Source organism: Anguilla anguilla, chromosome 2 (genome assembly GCF_013347855.1).
Source record: "Anguilla anguilla isolate fAngAng1 chromosome 2, fAngAng1.pri, whole genome shotgun sequence".
Taxonomy (NCBI): domain Eukaryota; kingdom Metazoa; phylum Chordata; class Actinopteri; order Anguilliformes; family Anguillidae; genus Anguilla; species Anguilla anguilla.
In genome coordinates this window covers 50,249,026-50,265,927 of record NC_049202.1, presented here as the reverse complement: position 1 = coordinate 50,265,927, position 16,902 = coordinate 50,249,026, and the positions used below count along the sequence as shown (strand labels likewise).

Genomic DNA, 16,902 nt, shown 5'->3' with positions numbered 1-16,902 from the left:
CAGGCAAGCCACTGACAGAAGCACACACAGAAAGTCTAAGAATCCAGTTTAGACCTTCTCCTGAGTCTGAATTTGATGGCTTCTTGAATTTAGACAATTTCGGTCAGAATGATCTGCAGTGGTTGGAGCAGATTGCATGCAAAAATAAATTGAAACGAGTACATACAGTATATGTAACACACACACACACGAAAATATGTACAATTTTTGCCATGTGATAATATGACTTTCATCTAAACACAAATAAGCTGACTTTCATAACCAGATCTAAACTTTTTTATTTAAGTTTAATTTACACCCTGCAATGGATTGGTGACTGGTTCAGGGTGCATTCCTGCCTTTCACCCAATGTCTGATGGGATAGGCTCCAGCCCCCCACAACCTTGACGAGGAGTAAGCGGTTTAGAAAATGGATGGATGGAGTTTTATTTATAAATCTTTTTATGATCAAAACATCTAATGTACGTCTATTCTGCCAAGTCTAATTGTAAAAGTTAAGTAGCTAAATCACTATTAGAGAACCCTAAGGGAATTTTAAAATATGGATTTAGCATCAGTCAAAGAGTAAACATAAGGCAGTGTCCAGGTCACACATGATATGAAAAGAGTTTTCCTTATAACAAACCTACGGTGCTATGTAAATAAACAATCGTGGCTTTGTCTCCTGCTGTGTCAATGTAGCCTTCAAAGGGCATGCTACCCTGTATAGAAGCTTCTTACCAATGCCAACGCATTGATTCCTTTGAATCAAAAAGCGGTGCTCAGTGACGGGTGCCTTTAAGATACAGACAAAAGGGCCGACACTGCTGCTTCACACCAGATCTCTGCCAGCTCGGAAATCATATTCCAGTTACTGAACCCCAGGGGCAAGTCAAAACCCCATGTTTGGGCCTGCTACCTTTCAGACAAGGCCCTGCTAAAAGATTAATTGCATGCCGCTAACGGTTCACTCCAGAAAATGAGAGAAACGCTGTTGATTTGTTCAAGGAGCCGCCTCTTTAACTTGACAAGCCCTGACTGACATCAGGTTAGAACAGCTCTCTCTCTGCTATGGAGCTGGAGGGCACCGCCCCAGGGTGGTTTACGTAGCAAGCCTTTCCGCCCACAGTGATCGTGTGCATGGAACAGGCCAAACTCAGGGTGCGCAAAACTTTTTATATGACACATGACATAAATTATACACCGCTCAATCTCATCATGCCTACAGGGAATAATATAATTGTGCAATAGTCTACTGAGTCAATAATCGCTCAACTGAACACCAAATATGAATACAAGAATAAACAGTGAACAGTAGCCTTGTCTGAAAACCACAAAGTAATCTCAAAATAATAAAGGTTGAATGTTTATGCACCTTGTTGATCCTCACATTGATTTACACTCCCGTAAAATAAATACGAGCATTGAGCACAGTTTTCACATAGTGTAACATGGGATTACAGTGATCTTTTTTTCTGAGAGGGGAGAATCACACTGTATAACATTTGGATAGACACATTCATCAAGTAGCCTGGTAAAGATGACTTATTTTGTGCTTACTTTGCCCAACCAACTTTCCCATAATTTCAGTTTTCATTCATTACCGAATAGTTTTAGTGGGCTAAAAATAAATAATATTGCTGAAAGCCTAATGCAATGGTGACATTTTTCAAGAAACACAATGAAGATCAAAAGGCTTTCATGCCTGTTTTAGCATGTTGAATAAAAGCAGAAAATCAACGCTCTTTATCTGTGTATATGAGGGCATTGTAAGTACTCTATGTGCTGTTCAGAACATAACAACATAAAAACTTCACAAAGCACTGACATTTCCTAATTTAAACTCTCCATGTAATGCATGGTGGACCCTTCTCTGTGGGTGTGAACTAGTTATAAAAGTTAATTGTAAGAAATTGTATCGTTTGATGAAATGGTCACCCAGCTTCCATATTTACTCTGAGGTTTGCAATATTTCTCCAATGGGTACTGCCCACAACCAGCAAAAAAGGAGTTGATGACATTTGCATGCATTTATTATGTCTATGGGATTGCATGGGCCTATAGAACATTTATTTATGAATACATTTATTAATTATTTAAAAAGTCTTTATGACAGATTTTTTAAAAATATTTTTAAATATGTATACAGAATATTTTTAGTCACAGGATAGAAAAATTCCAGGAGAAAATACACATGAAAAATAGAGGACTTTATGGCTTTGACTAAAAGCCTTTGCTTCCTGTTGACATTACTCCAGTAAGTCGAGAGCCAGGCAAACCGATAAGATGTATCGCTTGATCATCTTTGCTGATTTTTGGGTCTTTGGCAGGAATTTTGCTCAGATAACTCAGTCAGAACTGTCTGCAGCAAGGAGCATCAGTGATAAGCTTGTTCTCTGTGATCTGTCAGAGGGAACCTCACCACACAGGGAGAGAGAAAGGGGGAAGTGTCTGCCGGATCGCTATCTGGATGAGGGGTGTAAACTGGGCTTGTGTGCCCCATTGTCTTTCTTCATGCTGAAACACAACATGATGATAGCTATAGGATTGGCCTCCAGGAACATAAGTGGGATTCTTAGATTTTGAGCAGCAGGGCTGTTTTCACTTCTAAGCCATCAGCTTCTCAGACATCTAAGCTCTACATTTCTGAGAGCAGATGCTCACCAAGGTCTGGCTTACCTCCAGGTTTACCAATGAGATAAAATTATTCAAATCTTTTTTTCTGTCTTAGGTTTTATTTAGTCATACTATGTTTCAGTTTTTGAATGTCCATTTGTGGCAGAGTGGATTGTAGGATCCATTTTGATGTGAGGCCCTTTCATTTTAACTTGATCCACGGTACCTTACCTGAATTGCTTCAATAAACAACCCAGCTAGATATACAAAAATGTAAGTAATGCAAGTAATAACTGTTGGCAACTGTTTTAGCACTTTATTTAATGCCAGCTTCAATAGCCAGGTTAAAACATATGGCACATACTTAGCAGTGTGCAATTACCATTGTATATAAATGAGTTAATAAGATTGCCTAAAGAAGGGGTGGCCGATTCAATTAAACTTACCATGGCTGATAGACTGCAGGTTCACAGTCTTAGAAATCTTCTCCTCATAATTTGGTGTGCAAGATTTCCGGCTCACTTTGGATTTGAATAATGTGTTCACCAGGGTCGACTTTCCAAGACCACTCTGACCTGCAGAGAAAAGAAGTCAAAGGTCTTTTGTTTGCCACAAATGATACAAAAGCTACACTTTCTGGCACGGCATCTTACTGTGACTACAACAGCATTCGCACACTTGTGCGATCTTGTCTAGTTTATCCAACACACATCAATATGCTATTGTATTTGACCGGTCAGCTGACTGGACAGAAACTGAATTGTCCTCCAATACACCAGTGGACTCTACTATTGCTGTAATCAGCCAGGTCCCACAAGAAAACTGTGCTGCTCTAGATCCCGTATAAGAATAACTGCTTTTACTTTGTGTCATGGAGTTCATTCCATTCAGGCCTCAGAACGTAAAAAAAAAAACATGTCAGGTATTGGGATTTGTGACAAAACTGTGATCTTGGTGTGATAAGGTGAGATATAGTACCTGGTTACACAGGTAATGCATCCTTGGGTAGCTATCATTGGAGCTGAAGTAAAGAAGCACGGCACTGAACTTCAGACAAAGGGAAAGAACATTCTACTTCTATTTCATTGTGTTAACCCAGGATTTGGGGTGGCTGGTGCAGGAAAAACTGGAGCCAGGCCAGAAAAAGCTGAAGATAGCATTCTGCATGGTCGGCCATTGGCTAATAAGACATGTAAAGGCTGGTGTGAGATAATTCCCTACTTTCCAAAAAACAACAAATATAAAAAAGTGAAATTCCAGGCTTGGAGGTAAATATTTAACTAAACTTTTCCACCTCACAGATAAACATAATCTGGTCTACATGATCTCCTTTCTATGATTTTCCTCAAAGAATAATATTTACTATTTCTGCAGCAATTCAGTTATCAAAGTCCAGCACTCCAAAAAAACATTTCCTGACACTGTTCCTGTCTTCAACACAGCCAATCCAGAATCCATAAATTTGCAGCATTCGGCTTCTTGGATATGAAATGAATGGCACCTTTTCAACAGGGAGGACCATATGTCAGCTGTCACTGCTGTTCGTTTATCACCATAGAGACACACAGTTTCCCGAGGGAGCTGTCATGAAACAAAATGATTGGGCCCCCAGCGCTAAAGATGATGAAGATGGACAGTGCAGAACTGTTCATGTCTAACCACTGGATCACTGGCCACATAACCAGAAGCACTGACTGATTTATGCTGGGCTTACACTTTACAGAAAGCCAGTGATGTGCAATTTATGACACAGAAAAATAATCGTAAAAGTGGGCCTGTTCTTTTTATTTTTTATCTGACTTGCAACCAAAAATACTATGCAATAATATCAAGCATTTGCTATTTAAAACAGTAATGGCAAAAGAGGAAAATCAGACACCAATCCATCCAAATCTTGCTATGTTCAGCTGGGAATGAGTCATTATGAGGTTGTCTGGCATTATCATAGTCTTTGAGTAAGGTCATTTATGACATACATGAATATGTGTATACAGCAATGCTTACTTATAGGTACATTCAGTTATTGAGCAGGATGTTGACTAGACATTGTCAGTCAACAACAGTCAACAGTCACTGAGCAAGGGCAGACAGCGCGCTGCAATCCGTTTGACAAACTGAAGTCTTCCGGGTGGAGACTACAGCACATTTCAGGTATTCGCTGTTTTGAGTCATGCAAGCACTCACTTCCACATGACTGCATTTAAACCTCTCTCTGATCTCTACTAAGCCTTTGGCTCATCAAGCCACATGAAAGCTAAAATAAAGCATAAAATATCCTGATAGGAAACAGGTAATAAAGTATATGTTTCAGACTTTCAAACATCACCTAAATCATTCCATTTGTCATTCCAGGGGAAACCAGGGAATTGATAAAACTGATTGATTGAAAATTTGGCATGTAGGTACTTGATACATGTTATATACTTTAATGTTTTAAAAGTCAAGTTCTCCTTCAAAGCCCTCAAGCAAAAACATCTAGTGTTTCACAAGGAAGAGCAGAGCAGGTTTAAGCATTGGGCTTTAATGGGGGTGGGTGTAATCATTTCCACACGGCACTGGATGGCACTGAGGAGCAGTGTTGCCTGCAGGGGATGGCAAGAGGCACAGCGGTAAGGAGCAAGAGGTCACTGAGGTCCTGCCCTTCCGGTCTCAGCTGCGCGACTCAAATCCCAGCCAACCCGAATGTTGTGGGTGCACACGTTTCATGTGCGTGGGTCTCGGTCCAGACTCCGAGAGGTCCAGAGTGCTATCCACTTCCTGCCTACAACATGCCGCTTCCTATATTCCCACAATACAAAAGCGGCTCTGTCAGTTTGTTCCCACTCCAATGTGTCTCACGGCCCATCCTGTGTGTATCTGCTGTAGTCAGGAAATGCCGCTATCCTGCCCGAACAGGACTCCATGTCCTGCCCAGCCATGCAGCTCTGCAGTTTTAGCTCAGTGAAACACCCTGCTGAATGGCAGCGTAGCGTAATGTTTGAGAAACGAGACTTCACCTGAGCTGCTCAGTTAGTTGATGGCTGAGTTGCATGTCTTTAACCCTCAGTCTGTCAACTTCAGGGGTTGGGAGGGACCATAATTTGCCTTACAGATTTCAAATGCTTCTGGTATAGCATATGTACACCACTTCAGCTTTTTCACAATCGAGTATAACACTGAGAAGTATCTTTGAAATGAACTAATCACTGAGTGAACCTGTGATCAGATCTAGCTCTTATATCATAGTCTGACTATTATTCTGAAACTGTGAATGGAGACGCGCTACATGTTTTGCTTGCAGAAAAGTATATAATTAAAAGGCACTCTATGAATAGATGATTGGCTTGCACAGAACAACATGCTGATTCATGTCCTTCTTTTACAGTAACTGCAGCTACAGTTCTCTAAACACAACATTTCTCAGCATGGGATGCCAAACTGAAAAAAGTGAAGTACCAACCAAGCACCTAATGTGCAATATGCAGATTCTCCACACAGTTTAATACTTCAATCTGAACATTTTCTTTATCCCTACTAGGTTAAGCCATGTGTGACGCACAGACCCACTGATAAGCATTTACTTCACATACTGCCAAACATTGCAATTCTAAAAACATGTCATTTCACTGGTGCTTCTATAACTGTGGTGAAGTTACCCTATAGATGAATTCTGCCTCCAGAAGAACAAAAAGGAAATCCTCTTCCACTATTTCATAACACAACCAGTTTCAACATGTGAAATATAACGTCTTGTGAAGAGTGAACCATGGTATTTGTCTTTGAGTGCATTACTTATGAACATCGGCACCATTTGTCAAAGCTTGTTTTCCATCCAATATGTACAGTACATTTAAGATGATAAGCAATTTAAATATGTTACTTCAGTTCTAATCAATTTAATTTTAAAACGACGGCATATATTAATGTTGGAAAAATTTGAATTTGATGGGACTGGTTGTAGCACTGGCAAGACAAACTGGTGGTGGAGGGGTGAGCTTGTACTTATTTAACAGCTTAAAGGGAATGGTGCAATTTGAGCCTATATGGAAAACAACAGAAATTATGATGAAGCACCCAGTTGATACTTTGTCTTGTTCCAATCCCCAAAATAAAAGTTGCACTGTTCTGCCAAATTACTACAATTTTGCAAAGTAGAGACAATTTTCCAGGACATTGCAGGTCATTGTATCTAGCTCATAAAATGACATCTATCCACATTTCAACCAGCCCTACAAGCCTACATAAAGTTAAGGGAAGAGTTGTTCCATACTGACCTAAGCTTTATGACAGCAGGATGGAAAGAGCACATACTGCATTAAACTGACCTATCCCCTCCTCTTTTACTACCTTTTGTTTGTTTACCACTGTTTAGTCTGTGACCAGAAGGTGTTGACAGTTCTTACTATAGATAACCTCTGGCCCAAGCAGCTGGAAACAAAGCCAGAGACAACCACATGATCACCTTCACCTTTGTCCAAAAAGCATTCATTACCATGAGCTACACATAATCTAAATCAACACAATTTTCCTCACAGCCTATAAACTACACACAGCTCAATAAGCAGCCAAATCAAACTGGACATAATTTCAGCACTAAGGTCAACTGAGTTCTCTTGATCTTCCGGTCTGGCTTCACATCTCAGTGCAGTGTGAACAACAGGCCTCGTGTAGGACAAAATTATAACCATGTGTCAGGCAATCAGTTTGCTGGGGTCAGGGCGTTGCACATGGGACATTATTGAAGGAAGGAGCGTATGTGTCATCGCTGTTTGGTTAATGGTCCAGCCTCGGGGAATGTGATTTATCACAGGCATTACATCTCACCTGATGAGGCTCACGGAGACCGCTCTTGTCACAACCATCACAAACACCTCAGGCACAGAGATTCCACAGCACCCCTGGACTGCCAGAGGGCTTGAAATTCTTGCCCTAAAACAGACAATCAAACGCATTCTGTGTGTCTGCGTGTGACTGAATTTGTGAGAAAGGAGGAGCGAGAAAGTATATTTTAATAAATTCCATGCTCCTGCGAAGAAGAAATGTCATAAAAGATTTTGGTGACAGATGGAGTTACAGCAAAGCGAGTTTGCTTCCATAAAAGGAGAAGTCAAACATCCTCAGACGAAGGCAGCATTTTCACAGCTATTCTCCTGCTTTACCACACGCGTATCTGCTGTATGTTGGGAGGTGTCAGCCTAATATATTACAGTTGTGGTTACTTACAATGAATCCAGAGCAACAGAGGGCTTTATAATATAGTTACTAATGGATAAATTCAAAGTGTTTCAGATTCCAAAAAATAGATAATATAAAAATATAAGCACTTAAGTCATTGTTTCCAGTTCCATTAACATAAATCTAGCTTTACATGTTCAACTGGTTGACACTGGAAAATTGTATCATGAAACTTTACAAATAACTGAGGACATAATATAGAAGTCAATGCAATTTTAAAAAAATTATTTGGACATTAACAATGCTGTCACAGAACATAGCAACAGTTGAACAACAAGAACTAAAAGACACAGTTATGCAGCAATACCTAATCTTTCTAATAAATGCACTAATTATTACTGTCCAGTTATATATTTATGTGACATTAAATGGAACCACCCTCCTTTGATCTGCTCGTTATGACTGCTGATAGTCATATCGACATACGATAAAGTAAGTAATGTATTCTTTATGAACTGGATCAACCTGCCTTTATTTCTCCCTCTGGTGTTATCAGCCCCTCACAGGACTCAGGTCTGGCCTGTCAGCAGTCAGCACAGTTCCCACAGATTAACAGGAGCCTCAGGAGTGAAGCACTTTTTATCAAAGCACATTTTGATCTAAATAACTTCCTTTACATACATATGCACGAGCATTTTTTTTATTGTACATGAAACACCAGAATACCTATGGGCAACTAGGCTCAAGATCATTGTTCGAAAAGCATTGTACCAAAAGCAGGAAAAAGACATTTATGGCACTAGTGGTAGAAATAACTTGTAAATTTGTGATTGGAATCACTCAGTGCTAAACAAGATGAAAGACTCCCATAAACCCCTCTGTCTGTCACATCTGTCTGGACAGTCACAGCATGCAAACAGGACTGCCTCCTGGCTCTGGTTCCTGAACATGAAATGTGGTTTTGTATTGGTGCTAAGCTGTACAAGGTAATGCACGTCTATCAATACTGCTGAAATAAGATGTGGCAAATATACAAAGGGCAGACTACAGATCGTAATTATATTTCAATTTATTTAATTCACCTCATTTAAAAAAAAAATCAATTCTGAGAACTGACATGGTCATAAACGTCATAGCGAAACAGCACTCATTTTTAATACTACCTTAGTGATGCACAAATAAAAAAAGAGACATTCTTCAGGAGAAAGCGTAAAGCCGTTAAAATTCTCCCTGAGATTGTGACACTGTTACAGTCTCCAGCCCATGGTGGAGCCACGGCAGCTGCAGGCCTCCTGAGACTCAGCTGTATATGAGCATTTTAACAGCTCAGAGAAGACACTTTGGTCTCCAGCTTTCTGACATTGGACAATAAAAAGTGCCTTCAAGGAATCATGAATTTTTTCCCCCCCTTTGAGGTGCTTTTTACCTTCTGTTTAAAGGCCAATAAATCATTATAGCAGGTCCTTCTGTAGTGGCCACTGCCTTCCACTGTCGGATGCACAAAACAGCACATGATTGATCACTCACTGAGGGTGGAAGGGATTCAGGAAAGCATGCTGCTTTTTCTTATAACTGTGCTTGCTGCTCTTGATTAAAGTATGTGATTCTGGCCTTCAGTAGGAAGAATTGAAAGTTCACTTTGAGTATTCTTTCTCAAATTCAAACATAAATTCTTCTGTGGCAGTGCAGCACTGATGAGTTACATTTTCCACAACCTCCTGCAAAGAAAACAAGTTCTGTTCTTTTGTTTCTGGGAGAGCATGAGTCATATTATGCAGGATTCCCTGGCCAACACATGGAGAAACAGTTGTGTTCTGCTTTAGAGGACAGGACAGCAGACATAGGCTGGGATACTGAAAGAGACCTTCCCTCTCCACGCATTACATTATATAGACGTGCTGCACCTACAGTGCAATGCCATAATCACACAACTGTGCGATTAGTACAGTTACTGTTAAACCATAACAAACAACAGCACAATCTTGAGAAAGACCAGACTTAAATGCACTCAATGTGTATTCATTGTCTTTAATGTCAATGTGCTCAATGTATATTCATTGTCTCTAATGTCAAAAAAGCAATTTTGTAATGATCATTTAATGAAAGCTATAATGGTTTAGAAATGGGGGGAAAAAGGCATTGGGCGACCAGGAACATTATACAGCCAGCAGAAAAAAGGACAAAGACTATTTGGCAGCTGTAGCAATATGTAGCTATTGCCAAGATCAGGATTACATTGAATGCCTATTGCTGAGGCCTCAGTCTGTTCACTTGTCAAATAAATCCTGTGGTCACCTCAGGATACAAACTGGGTCTAGCTTAGCCAGAGTGTGTCCATGCCAAACAAGCTTCACTGTACAACCTGGATTGTAAATCTGATAAAAATCACACCACAATCCCCCCACCATCTCCCTTTGGGAGCAGATGGTAGCCTGGGAGAGGCCATGGCAGCATGAGAGAGTCGGCATGTGCTGGGCTGTGATTGGTTCAGGTCACAGCAGGAGGGACCTGTCAGAAAGGCAGATGTCCCACAGCTCTCCAACGAGAAGCAGTGAAAGTTATCTGGTCTCCCTTAGACAGCCAGTATCAACAAGGAGGAGATGCCTCTCCGTTTCTTGCCAGAACAATACTAATACCTTCAACCCAAACAACTGCTATTTTTCAAAATATCCCAGAATATGTCTGAAGCACAAAAGGTTTTTGTTTCTGATTTTTATTCTATTTTTTTTACGGGTAGGCACATCTATGATGTATTCTACCACACTAAAGCTTACTTATTCTGTTATTCATTGTGCTTAAATAATTTATGACAATCTCAACAGTATAATATAACACCAATGCCATGTAACACATAATCAACACTAAAAGTCTTGTATCACCATGGAGAAATCATATTATGATAAAACACCTTTTTTCTCATCCAGGCAACTATACAAGCAGGACGATGAAATAAAAATAGTCCTCCACTTTGACACAGTAATTGGTGAACAACATGATATCTGAACTTTATGTGTGATACCTTCCCTACTGAATGTTAGCCAAATGACTGCCCAACTTCAGCTGTTTAACATTTCTGACAGTTTTTATGTCCATCAAATTGAGGCAAGCATGTGCATTGTTATTTAATCTTAACTCCTTTTAATAAAATTAGGTAAGCAATACTTACACAGATTCAATGCATTTTTAAATGCAAATTATGAAAACAGGAACAACTCCACAGCTAAGATAATCTAATTTAAGGCTAATTTTTAAAGCATGGGGAGAATTCTGTCTTGAGTAACTTCTTGAGTAAAGCATTTATTTTGAGACAGTCATCATGCATTGAAAACCATTAACACTTGTGTAATAGCCTTTACTGAATTGCTGTTAGAGTGTATTCATTACTGCTACTGTTTCTGTAATTCAAAACGTCACTGCAACCTAGTAAGACCACTTCTAAATCACTTCTACTGCAGATCGCTGTATGGCATCCTCCTATAAATCTCCCACAGTTGACTGTGACCGGCCGACACCATGTGAGGTTTTTTGACAGCCAAAGTTGGCCAATGCATGCTCATAGATCCTACTGAACTGGAGATCCTGCTATTAAACGCACATCTACAATACTACTGTTGACAAAGACAAAAGAGGGTTTGATATGAAACACTTTCTTTGCGTAATTACAGCCAGATTACCTTATGTAAACAGTAATTTTGTGCAGGATGAATATCCTTCCTCACACAGCTTACTATTTTATGACAACTGATAATTAAAGACACAGCAAATACATTCTACCCCAGTGCACATGCCATCCCAATGCACTTCCTGTTCAAGCCTCTCAATTTCCTCTGTGTAAAGACAGAGCTTTCCGTTCGCCCATCTCAGGCAGTCCCGAGAAACCACAACTACCGTATCGTGTAACGGAGTCTGTTTCCCTACTGCTTATGAAGATTAAGATTCAAAAACACAAGAGGCTTCATGCATGTGTTCAGCCCATGACCAAACTATCTGTTCTCCCAGTGTGGTCTTGACTATCTTTGCTTTGACATTATAAAAAACATCCTTATTGTTCAAAAGCCACACAGCTCAAAAAATCCTCTCTCTTTCCACACCGCCATTTGTGTGTCAGTAGAGTATTTTTTTCTTTGCCCACTTCACAAATATATAGGAGTGCGGTTATAGTTCATATGCTAAAAATGAGCTCTCACGTACACTTTGGTTGACAGCTATTTATGCTGCACTACTTACCAACGACCATGATGTTGAACTCAAAGCCGGTCTTCATGGCCTTGCGTCTCATCTGGTCCAGTACGGCCTCTATGCCCACGTAGCCGAAGGGACTGCGGCCCATGATGAGGCCATCAGCGGTGGGCCCGCTGGCACATGGGAGCTGCTCCACTGGCTCCGCCTCCGTCTCCGCCATCTGTACTTGAGGCTCTAGGCCTTGGGACACGTCTGCGGGGAAACAAAGCAGGGGCGAGTCAGATCAGAGCCATGGATCCACTGGATCATAATAGCGCTTAATATCCAAAAGTGCATGTAAAGAAGTTACATTCAAAATATTATATTGGGTATTTGTTTTAATACTAAAATTGATTAAACTGTACTTTGTACTTTCAAAATGAGTTAGAATGACCATTAATTATTATTTTAATTTGGTGTGTCCGATCTGTCAATAAATTCTAAATCAGCACAGCAAATTTGTTTTGTGAGGACACCATGTTTCTGTCATGCAGTCTACTGAAATAAATTAACAATACAATACACACGTGTACACATTATAGTCGTCGCAAAGTACTACACAAGAAACCAGATGTCAATTTCCAGTTACTTATTGAAAGCAGACACATAACAGGTTAATTTACTGCCTATGTGCCAAGTTGAGTCAATCTGAGTGTGATTGGGTCGTACAGTTCCAGACAAAATAGTTGTAATGCTGCTATTCGCACAAAAACCAGATGATTTGGTTAAGCTCATAGCATGGTTTGTTTTTGCAGGCATCAACAGTGCAATGCTAACTGTGGCAATGCTCCTTTGACCATGTGCATGGTTGCCTGAGATCATATTAAAAGGCATGGTGTTACTAGACTAATAGAACCCAAGGAACCCAGTTTAGAGTGGAAATTGAATTGTTGACACATGAGCACCCCTGAGAGACTGATTAAACATGCTTTCAACAAAACAGCTATTGAATCACATTACCATTCTGAGCAACACCATTCTTTAAAATCTACATCTCCATTTTTATTTGGTCTCAAACAGTCACACATTTTACATGTACATGTAGAAGACTGAAGAAGAAATAATGGTGATGAGGAATGGCAGATTCCTGATTCAGTAACAAGAATGAATTGTAGAACCGGTGATTTGATTCAGATTTGCTGGTACAAATGGGAAAAGGAGATGCATAATAGTGGAGGCTGATTCCATGACAATCTAAAAAAAAACACACCACTGATTATCATCCATTAGAATCTTCAAATAATTTCCAACTCTGTTATGTTACCATGTGCAGAGAATTAAGCAAAGTTCTGTTGAGGTTCACGGCACAATCATTACAGCCAATCTTGTGGCAGATGCTCAATTACAAAACAGGCCTACATTTAAAGGCAAATAAAGTGCAGGCATGGAGCTCCACATAGAAAACATTGTGAGCTGCCCAATGTGGGCAGCTCACTTTCTGTTCAACAATTCCAGTGAAGCACCACTGAAGCAGTATTTTATTAGCGAATTTAACAAGAAGTCAGGAATCAGGTAGATGCAACAGGCAGGGATCAGAGGAGAGATCCCCTCAAGTACTTCTTAGCCCATAATCTCGGACATATGTGGAGACAAGCTGTCATGTTCCACATATCCCTAGTCTATTGCGCATGAAGCCCAGTGCTGGCAGAGGCTCAGAAACATATCCAATGATTTTTGCTTTCCAAGAGCTGTCTGCCTTTGGCTTAATCAGATGTGCTGCAGTCTAGGGGCTGCCAGGAAAGTGACCCCTAGACTCCGATGTCTCCAAGCTGTGGTCCTCAGAGCAGAGCAGGGAACCAGCATGGGTCTTCAAACAGTGCCAGGGTCAAAGTATGATATTTACTACCTAAGGGAATTCATCAATACTAGGAAAGAATAGGATGTGTGACCAAGACAATTAAGGGCAAAACGACCGACTTCCTGTCTATGGACGATCTCAAGTTGTTCTGACAGCTTAAATGTATTGTTCAAATTCCATGCACGTCATATAAAACTGAAGCATTCACAGTGATGTAAAAGCTGTTGAAAGGTGAAGACTGATATTCTAGAACACTAGATATTCTGCCCTTAAAAAATGATACATCCTGTCATTTTCTGGCATGGGCCCACATGGAAACTTAAAAGCAACAAGAAGGATTTCCTTTATTTAAGAATAAAATGCTTATCTTCAAACACAATCAGTGTTTCTGAACATGTCACATGGGCTGATTTCCTCTTGATGAGTTTTAAATTGCCTTTTGGGCTTACTTTCAACAAACTGAGCATCAACTCATGAAATTTTCCAAATACACCTTTTGCAAAGCTACAATAATGTTGCTTTTTTATGAGGTTCACCACAACACATTGCTTGGTATTTTTATTACATACGCAAACAGTTTTATTCAGCTCTTTTTCACTTCTGCAAAAGTGTTTCTCTGGCCCTCGCTCAAATGCCTTTAACACCAAAGTTTTTATCTTTAAACAGAAACAAAGCTGCATCCTATGGTGTTGGTGTCAGTGGTATCTTAAAATCCTCCCTCCATCTCCCTGTTTGTCTGTGTCCATAGGACTTTCTGCTTGCTGCATGATCCACCAGCTTGGTTTAATTTTTGCATTATTTCATGATTCTACCTGACTACAGTTAAAATGAATTCACCCCTCATGTAAAGCGTGTATTCCTGTTTTGTAGCTGCAGTAGCTACAGTATATGACTTTGGTACAAAGATAAAAATACAACACTTGTGGCTATCCAAATTGAGCAGTCACGGGTCAGCTACAATCTGGGAACCCTTTTAGGTGGCGGTCACAATCCTGCTGTGGCCCTGATACTCTGAGGCTCTGATACCTGGTCCTGATACTGTGCCAAATGAGACAGGTTACTGCAGGTCTTGTATGGCGCAACATGACAGAACTGTCATACACCTACCAATAGCAGAAGACTTCCTCACTGTTTCGTAAGATGAGTGTACATTATAAAAACAGTGAGTCTTTTCTACTCACATTCGTTGTTTATGATTTTTTAAGCTTGGGAAAGTGTGTTGAAATTTAGTTTTTAGCAGAATAAGTGGTAGAAAGAGTAGACATAAGATTCATCATCATCACATGAATCACTGACTTTACAGAGGTCAGGTAATTACAGTGGGGCAATTATGGAGACTTCCTGGAAAGAAAAAGATCTGAATACAGCTATGTTTGAAGAAATGTTTTTTACTGATCAGGGCCACTGACATGAACAATACTACTTGACCCATTACCCATAAGGGTGCAGTCCACCTGCTTCTGAAAAATCCAGTTCCATGCTATACCATATCCCCAAGACAGGCATAAAACCACATGCCATACTGTGAGAGCCAGTCGCATTGCCATAGATCACAGCCACCATATTATTACATAAAAAGGATGGTAGGACATAGTAGTTAAGTAGCTCTTGTAAGTAAAAACTATTTGTAAGTAATTAAGAGTAAGTAAGCTACTTCTAGTGCCCTGCTGTTTTAGAACAAATGTGTCCACTTGCATCCACTTGAACCTTCTAACAACCTCCTTATTTTTGTGGATAAAGAAATGCATTTTGTATATTCAGCCAATTGATAGAGGAGGAAGGTAATCTCAAAAGGTTTCCCCTCTCTGTTAGTCAGATTGAGCTCTTTTTGTTCTTGATCATTTTTGTAAAAACTGGCCCCAGCATAGCAGCAGGAGTTTTGGGGGTTGGGTTGGATGATTGGATGAACTGGGGGGGGTGGGGGGGGGGGGTGCAAAAGGCAGAGAGAGATGAGGAGGGGGAGGGGATGCAAGCTGTACTGACACAGAGGAAAGATGGGAAATAAAAATAAAAAATTTAAAAACAAGCCATTAAAAGTTTTTGGAAAACTGGACCACAGGACAGCCTGCTGGTCATGACAAAATCAGGCCAGTGGTATGCCAAATGTATAAATTAACTATTTGTATCTTCTGCGATATAGGACATTTCTTCATTTTTGAGTAATACCTCCAACTAGCGCAGACATAAGCAAGTAGCCTAATGCTTTACTGCATGCAACTTTATTTACAAGCAAGATTTCCACTGACAGTTGGGTAAAGTGAAAAAAAGGACCTGTAAAGTCTGGAAATCAGTTACTGAAAGCTCAGTACACTTAATAATGAACTCTCAGATAGGAAATTCACTTAGACAGCTGGACTGCGGGAGGGGAATTAAGCCATTTCATGAGCACAGATTAGAACAGACAAATATGCTGCAAGACCTTGTAATAATTCAAGGCCTGCTCTGCTTGCCACCAAGCAGCGACACATGCTGAATCACTTGCCTTGTTTTTCTACAGACACCAAAACAAGTGTATGCAAAGTACAGACAAGCCCCAGCTGAGATGAACAAGCAGTCTGATGGCATGACAAACGGGGAACTGGACAAGAGCACTAGACTGCAGGACATACTGTATGCAAGGGAGGCATGAGAATGATGAGCTAATGAAAGAGCTGGGTAGTAAATGAGAAAAAAAGAAAATGTAGCATCAATCCAGGAAAATCAGCATGGAGACACTGATATACTAAACAGATATGGGGGCTATTCCTTCCAAAGCTAGACTGCTTTTTGTCATGAAAAAGATAGGCACAGAAAAGATGCAGGGAGTCAAGTGTCTTGACCAGTTCATGCTGATCTCTGAATGCGACCATGTTTTACAGTTTTAAATTATGATTTATGATTTTGCCAACATGGCAATGGTTTCAGCATGCTTTTCTGTGAAATACAATCACCTAATACACATTAATGTGTACAAGGTTAATTTTTTGGTGCTGTGGTCATGATGCATATTGAGACTTCTCTTTAACTGTTGTTCTATATTGCATAATGTAGGCCATGCCACTGCAGTGACCTCAACAGAACTGCGGCACCAGTGACCTCACTGGCTGAGACGCAGGCATACACAGCGACATATCCACACACATGCCCCCAGTATA

General features: G+C 40.2%; 1 protein-coding gene across 5 annotated transcripts in view; it reads right to left on the bottom strand.

Annotated features, from left to right (window-relative positions):
* The window catches only part of LOC118220537 (neuronal-specific septin-3-like), a 66,854-nt gene that overhangs the window by 11,795 nt on the left and 38,157 nt on the right, over positions 1 to 16,902 (bottom strand). For all 5 annotated transcript variants that reach the window (XM_035404357.1, XM_035404361.1, XM_035404360.1 and 2 more), the window contains 2 exons: positions 11,977 to 12,183; positions 3,042 to 3,170 (listed from right to left, as the gene is read on the bottom strand). In XM_035404357.1, the coding sequence (XP_035260248.1) occupies positions 3,042 to 3,170; positions 11,977 to 12,183 (336 nt within the window). The remainder of the gene's footprint in view (positions 1 to 3,041; positions 3,171 to 11,976; positions 12,184 to 16,902) is intronic.